Here is a 7,379-nt window from a genome sequence, read left to right on the forward strand (position 1 = left end):
CTCTTACTGAGCAGCGAAACAGGTCACCCATACACTATTTAAAGATTTTACTTCTTTTCTAGAAAGACAGACAAGGAACATCATCCAATAATACAAATAATTTTAATTAAAAAAATAAAGCTCTCAAACTGAGATTGCACAAAGATGAACTCGCAGACATGCAAGATGTTTATTCTTCTGCCGAAAAATTCAATTAACTGGGCTTGCCAGACACCACCTGATTGCAGAATGGTTGAAACTGGGTCCTAGAGCTCAATGCCAAAATACAAGTGAAAACTTGCTCAACAGGAAACTTCTTCCTCGGCTGTTTCCTCCACCACAAGATGTCCTACACAGATTTGTCTTGCTCTGCAGACACTTAAAACAAAAAACAAAAAACCAACAACAACCAATATGGTAGCTGAGGCTGCCAAGTGATCACAGTATCAGCCTGGGGCATTCTGTAGAATAACTGTCTTTGGCAAATGGGGGAGCCTGAGGGAAAGCAGACCCTGCTGTGTGAAGGAATCAAGTTCTTCATACTTGCTTCTGATAAATGGACAAAGTTTTGCAGTCATGACAGAAGAATGCAGTATGGGAACCCTACCAAACCAATTGGGTAAAACACTTAAGGGGTTTCAATCCCTCATCCATTACCACTTGCAACACAAGTCCACCATACGAGAACCCGGGCCATCGCACATTAAGTGCCCAAAGGAATACGTGTCCATGCTGAGACTCGGGCAAGACGACTGTCTATCTTGGTACGGTCCTCACTCCGCTGAGCCTGCTGCTCTTCCCTCCCCACAAAAACTACATTTCCTTGCTGTCGACAGCTTGGAGCAATGCAAAGGGAGAATCCACTTGAGGATTCACATCTGTGCTTGAAGCCAGTTTGGTCACTGCAAAGGAGACATCAGCTCTCTGGTGGCAGGAATCCACTGGGCTTGTTAAACCTGAGGTCTCTGTGCCCATTTCCCAGCTCACAAGACTTCTGTACTGGATGCATAGAAGCATCCCCAGGTACCAAGGCTTACCACCCCCATCAGCTCAGAAGCAGCATTTTTACATGCTTCCCACTTTACAAACACAGCCAGCCAACTTAAAGGAAAGCCCATCCTGGACCTGAGAGAAGGAAGAGCCCATCGGAATAGGAATTGAGCCCATTCTCCAAAGGGAGAGAAATGGCTGTCCTTCCGTCTCCCTGCCTGCACGAGCAGATGGCTTCCTCCAGTGAAGGTGGTTTTGAAAGAAGCAGCCATGGGCTGTCTCACTTTGAGGCAACCTCGGATTGGCTCTCCACGGGATGGGGAAGGCGACCCTTTTTCACACAACCCTTAAGACAGATCTTGGACCTGCTGCTGCAGCACGGTGGAGGTGCAACAGCTGCTGGCACCTCCAACTCTCCAAACTGCTGCATCCCCTTCCCTGATAGTGGAGTCGCTCAGCACCCATCAGGCAGTTCATCCTGCCATACTTTCATACCTGGGACAACAGAAAGAAAGGAAAGTGATGTGCACACCAGGGAGCACCCCCCTACTTCCTCTTATCATCCTAATGATGCCTTTTCCCCCCCGGCTCGATTTGGGGCACGGAATCAGGTCCTTCTCCAGTGGCGATTTAGGCCCTTGAGGGTGCTTCGAGACGCTTCCCTTCACCACAGAGAGGATGTTCCCTGCTTGTGGCTGGGTTTGTCCCCCACCAACCAGAGCCTCATGTTTCACATCACAAGTCTGCTTGTGTCAAACGCGTTGCGAGGAAAATCCCACCCCGCTAATCCAGGAAGTGTCGGCGCGACCCCATCCGGGAGCGGCTGGAGCGGCGGATGTTGAACTTGGAGTCCCGACACTTCTGGCAGACATAGATCTCTGGGACGTTGGACTTGCGGATCTTTGCGCAGGAGAGGTGGATCCAGGTATGGCATTCGTTGCACTCGATCATGGGGCGCCCGGCAAAGGGTTTCATGCAGAAACAAGTCACAAGGTCCCAGGAATCGTCATCTGTGCGGCAGGGAGGAAGAGAGAGAAACAAGTTCCAGGTAAGAAACCCTCATCAGATACACCTCCAGTCCTCAAATACAACCACATTCATCTACCTGGGAAGCCTGTTTGTAGGTGGATGCTCCCTCCAAGGAGCAAGTCTTTATTTTCAGCCCAACACTCTTGCCGCTGGTGACGCAGAAAAGGGCTTGCCTACCCTTCTGCTGCTCTCCAGCTGTTCTAGACTACAATTCCCATCATCCCTTGCTGCTTCTTTGATGATGGAGGCCAGCAATAACTGTGGGGCCCCCAAAGGCTCCCCAAGGAGTTCATTTGTTGTGGCAAGAGAATTCGTTGCCTTCAACTGGTCACATCACAATAATGATTTCAAAATACTGGTTTGGGTTTTTTTATGAGCGGTGAGAGTTCTGTCAATAATGGATTGTTAATACACTGACCTTTTAATATATATTCTTATTTAAAATTATACCCCTGCTTCCCCCTCCACAAGCGTGTTGCTCTTGTGGCCATTAAAAACTCAAATGATTGAAGTAGTTAAAAGGCAATATTTACAATCAGGTAGTGAAACAGCAAGAGAATAAAAAAGCTCATTTAAAAAGTTTTCAATTGCTGGTAGAACACAAATCAAGAGGGGAACAGGGCAAAGCGTTCCACGTAAAGGGAGCCACCACCAAGAAAGCTCTCCCATGTGGTGCCACCAGTATTCCGATCACTAGCCTGGTGCCCTTTAGATTTTTTCTGCAAGTTTTGGCTGGAGCTGTCAGCAGCTCTGGCCGGCACATGCCACCCAACCTTCAAGGCTCCCCTGCTTTTAACCTTCTGCCTGATGCAGAAAAACAGTGCTTTGTTTGAGAGGCTCTCTGCTCCATACCTGAATCCACCATGATGTCCTCATCATCTGCACTGCCGTCCTCGTCGCGGAACACCACCTGCTTGCCCTGCCGGATGATGGTGCGCTTGCCCACCGTCTGAACCAGGCGCGGAGCCTCTGGTGGGGCCGCTGGTGGGCACGAGGCACTGGAGAGCGAGTCCGAGTCCCATCCTGAGCAGCGCCCTGTGGAGGAGTGGGTATCGCCTTCCAAAGAGGGGCTTGTGGGCGCCTGCGCATAGGACTCCTCCCCTCCCAGCAGCTCCCGGCTGTCTTCCTCTTCTGGTGGTGGAGGCGCCAGCACCTCCCTCCGCTTCAGCTTCCTCTTCCTCCTGAGCCCCATTTTCTTCCTGCCCAGCAGGAAGCCCTGTGGCTTTGCCCACTGGTAGAGGGAGGTGTAAGCTCTCTGATGTGTCAGCTGGCTGAAGCTCTTCTGTGCTTTCCCTGACAAGGAGAGGGCAGAGGGGAGCCTCGCTTCACCCACATCCCCACTGTCGCTGTCGATGGTGCCCCCGGTGCTGTTTGGGGGGCTAGGCGCGCTCCGCACAGAAGGGTCCTGCAGAAAGAGAAATCATTTTCACAGAGGCTGCAAGCTTTTTAAGTGGAAGGTGCGACTGGGCCCAGCACCCAAACAATTGTTTTAAATTACACCTGTACCATTTCACAAAACTGTAAATTTGGAAGGGGCCCCCCAAGGGCCATCTAGTTCAGCCCCCTGCAATGCAGGAATCCCCACTGTTTTGCCTGCATTTTGACACTACAGCTGGTCACTGGACATTCACGGTGGACAGAACAGAAGGGCTGTAGATCAGCCTTTCCCACTTCCCTATCAATGCAAGTATAGACAACATGGGTCTATCCAGGGGTTTCGGACCACAACTCCCATCAGCACGGCTACATGATGGCCCATGGGGGCTGATGGGAATTGTAGTCCGAAATGCCTGGAGGGCACCAGGTTGGCAAAGGCTGCCAATCTGCATAAGAACAAAAAAGCACGTCCTGACATTTCATCCCACAAACGCATCCTAATCCCCAGGCAGCATTTGCAAAGGCATTAAACACACACACAAACAAAATTACCTTTTCCTGACTCACTACTTCCTCCCCCCCCCCATCGTCGCCCTCCGGAGACGATCCCCCCCCCGCCTTCCCCCATCAATGAACCGGAGCCTGCCAGGGCTCCGAATCGCAGAAAGCCTTTGGGGGAGAGAATACCCACTCTTTAGCACAGCAGGGTAGCCACTTGGGAAGCAGAGCCCGCCCCTCCCCTACCCCACCCCACCCCGATTATCCAGCTGCACCGAAGGCAGCCTCCACCCCGCACTCCGACGTCCATACTGTACCTCTTGCGGGTAGGGGATGTACCCTGCGTAGGCCAAGACGAATGTGCAAAACTTGTTGAAATCCTCCACCGTGCGGCATCGTTTGGATCCGGGAGAAAAATCCTGCAAGGAGGGAGGAAGAGGCGGGCGTAACCACTAGGGGCGTCAGCCATGGACTCGAAGAGGGCAGGGCCAGCGAGGTGCCACTCGGAGAGCGAAAAAGCGGGGGGGGGGTTGAGAAAAACTTTGCTAAAGGGAGGGGTCACTGGCTGAGGAGCTGCAGGGGAGGGGATCCCCACTTTTGCAAGCACCCCCTTAAAGCGCCGCTCCACATTGCAGACTTTTGTCCATTCCCCACCCCCTGCCATCACAGTAAGTGGGCAATGCCCGGTGGAGGGGGGGGGCGGGGAGGTTTCTTCTGGAGGGGAGCCGAGCCTGCTTCTTTGTTGGGATTAGGAGTGAGGGTCAGGCATGGGGAGGGGGCAACCGGCTGCCCAGTAAGCCGGATCCCAACCGGCCCTGCGCGGCGGGGGCAATTACACCCCAGGGTGCTGCTGAAAGACCAGAGAAGGATCGCACCCTTAAAAGAAGGGAGGGGAGGGGACAACAGTGGCCGAGGAAGGCTTGAAAAGGTGTGCTGGAGGAGGGTGGGGTGAGATTTAAATGGAGAAAAAAGAAGCTCCGGACACCCCCTCAACTCTGCCACGCCTTCCCCCTCTCCCACCCACGTACATCCAACCTCAAGCAAGAGACCCAGTTCTGCGCAGAGGGGGGGCGGTGGATGGGGGTGTCCTGAACTGGGGCTGGAGGCGGGTAGAAGGCTTGGAGAAGGATGAAAAGAAAGCCGGGGGGGACGAAACTGAGAAGGGGGGGAGAGGAGAAAGTGGGGCTTCTGGGGGGTATACATGCCGTAGGGGTTTTTTGGGAGGGGCGGGACTCCTTGTACCCCATCACTGGGGGGAGGGCAAGGGAGGCTCTTCTCACCTCGGGGGGCGGCGGGGAAGAGCAGGAGTCCGAATCCATGGCTGGCAGGCTGGGTGGGATCAGAGGACCGAGCGAGGAGGTGGAGGAGGAGGCGGCAGCAAGCCAACAGCGGCGGCGGCGCCTCCCGGGACCGGCAACGGGGGAGTGAGCCGAAGCCCCGCCCCGCCCGCCCGCGTGGGGAGGAGCCTTCTGGTCTGGCGGCAGCACTGCGCCTGCGCCGCTCGCATGGCAAGCCGGGAATCGTAGTCCTTGAGCTCCACCGAGAGATCACCCAGTGGAGAGGAAGGAGGCGGAGAAGAAGGGAGAGAACGGGCACACGTGCGTCAGTCTCTTGGCTCGCTTCTGCCTTGTGACACTCACCCGGAAGCTTGGCACCTTTTTAGGGATCCCGATGGGCAATTTCCCGTCCGGGGTTTGGGAGGCACTGGAAGTTCACAGGAAATCTTGCAAGGTTTTTGTTATTTACAATTGAGGTCGCAATTCATTAAGCTTCAGGACACTCCGCAATAACGCGAAACCCTTTCAGAGGTCCCTGTAATTCTTGTGTGCGTGTGTGTGTGTGCGCGCGCGTGTGTCTATAAACTTTTAAAAACAAGATTTGCAAATGTAGCAAACAAAACAAACTAAATAATAAAAACAGTCATAAAAACAAAAGGGGTAAAAATGCAAGGTAAAATTTAAAAAACGTTTTACAAAGATCAAATAGCATAAAATATGTTCCATGGCAGGTTGCACGGTTCATGCAGTATTTATACCAAAATATATCAGCTGTTCATAGACGTTGCCAGATAAAATCATATTTAGTATTAATGTGCCAACCATGAGATTGTTTGGTCATAAAAAAAAATCGCAGAACAGTTCCCAGACTGATGCAAAGTCCGAGGGGGTTGCATAGCCTCTGGTGGCACACAAGGCGGTTCACTTTTTCAGAAGTAGCAATAAACATGCCTTTTAAAAGCATGAATCCAAAGAATAACAATATGGGCCCTTCCATCCTTGAGAGATCAGTAGAGGAGACCAGCAGATATAGAGTTAATTGAACCTTATGCTTTTATGGGTTTTTGATGGTGTCAATGCAAGTCCTACCTGCCAACAGACTCCTGATTGTTATTTACAGTAATGGGACCCAGCAGCAGTGCTAGGGATTGCCTTAAAGGCCCTGGCAGTGTGGCCAAGCACCTTCCCTTTGTTAGGGAGATTCCTCTCAATCCCTGGACCACTGGATTTAATTCCCCCCTCCCCTCTCCCAGTGGGAGACTACAGATCCAGAGTCTGCTATGTAAATGCCAGCCATTGGGGAATCTGTAAATAAATGCAGATATTGCAAAAAAGCAGCCTCTGCCTATCCATGGGTCTCCTCTGAGTGTGAGTGACATTGGATACTGCCCAATTAAAAAATAAAACAAATATTTTAGAATAAGTTAATTTAGAATATGCTGGAAATAATAAAAATAAATAAAATAAAAATAAATTTAAGGAACCGCAGAAAGAAGAGGAAGTCGAGGTTTGAAATGTTACAACTATTGAAATGTATATAAATGAAAACTATAAATAAAATTATTAAAAAACCAAATATTTCTTTTGGTGGGGGGGGCAGGGAGGGAAATACTGGTAGTACTAACAGCACAGCAAATGGAAACTGCCCAGCTGAGGAAAGCAAACGTCTCTGCTGCAAAGTTTTTCTGGGATGTTTACAGCCACGGGATCTGGCCTGGTGTGCTTTATATAAGCAGCTGACACGATTATGTGCTGATCAGCAGTTGCAGATCCGAGAGAAGCAGTGTCCTTGCAACAGAGGAGGCCTTTGTGAGAGAAAACACTTAAGCTACGACTTCAGCCCCAACTCGAACCAGGCATCTTCGGAAGCTCCATGGCAAAGGCGTGCCCTGCTTAGGACCAAGAGGTCACCAAGTTTGTGTAACTGAAATAAGTCATGTTTTGCCATTTATCCCATTGCAATCTCTTTATACTTGCTGGAGTGAATTTTAGATTGTAACCCCATATTTGGTGCTGGGAAAAAAAAGGTACCTATCTTAATAAAGCAGTGTTGTTGCAGTGGGTGGGGGTATTGGGAAAACCCATTAATAATTTGTATTTGTTTTTAGTTCTGAGGAGAGGGGTTTCACAGCTTCTGTAAGTATGCGAGTGTCCTAGTCCGTCAAATAATAATGGATGCATGCATGTGAACAGGAGTTGTTTAACCCCCTTTCTTTTGGCACTATAAAG

General features: G+C 50.8%; 1 protein-coding gene across 1 annotated transcript; it reads right to left on the reverse strand.

The window, feature by feature from the left end:
- Nucleotides 1-83: 83 nt before the first annotated feature.
- On the reverse strand, nucleotides 84-5,320 carry PHF13 (PHD finger protein 13). Its single transcript, XM_035120203.3, has 4 exons — nucleotides 5,154-5,320; nucleotides 4,191-4,292; nucleotides 2,851-3,403; nucleotides 84-1,979 (listed from the first exon to the last, which is right to left on the reverse strand). Exons 1-4 carry the CDS (start codon nucleotides 5,190-5,192, stop codon nucleotides 1,753-1,755), a joined length of 921 nt encoding a protein of 306 aa, XP_034976094.3. The 5' UTR covers nucleotides 5,193-5,320; the 3' UTR covers nucleotides 84-1,752.
- Nucleotides 5,321-7,379: the final 2,059 nt, after the last annotated feature.

This window comes from Zootoca vivipara, chromosome 6, assembly GCF_965207765.1.
Source record: "Zootoca vivipara chromosome 6, rZooViv2.hap1.1, whole genome shotgun sequence".
In the NCBI taxonomy this organism is placed as follows: domain Eukaryota; kingdom Metazoa; phylum Chordata; class Lepidosauria; order Squamata; family Lacertidae; genus Zootoca; species Zootoca vivipara.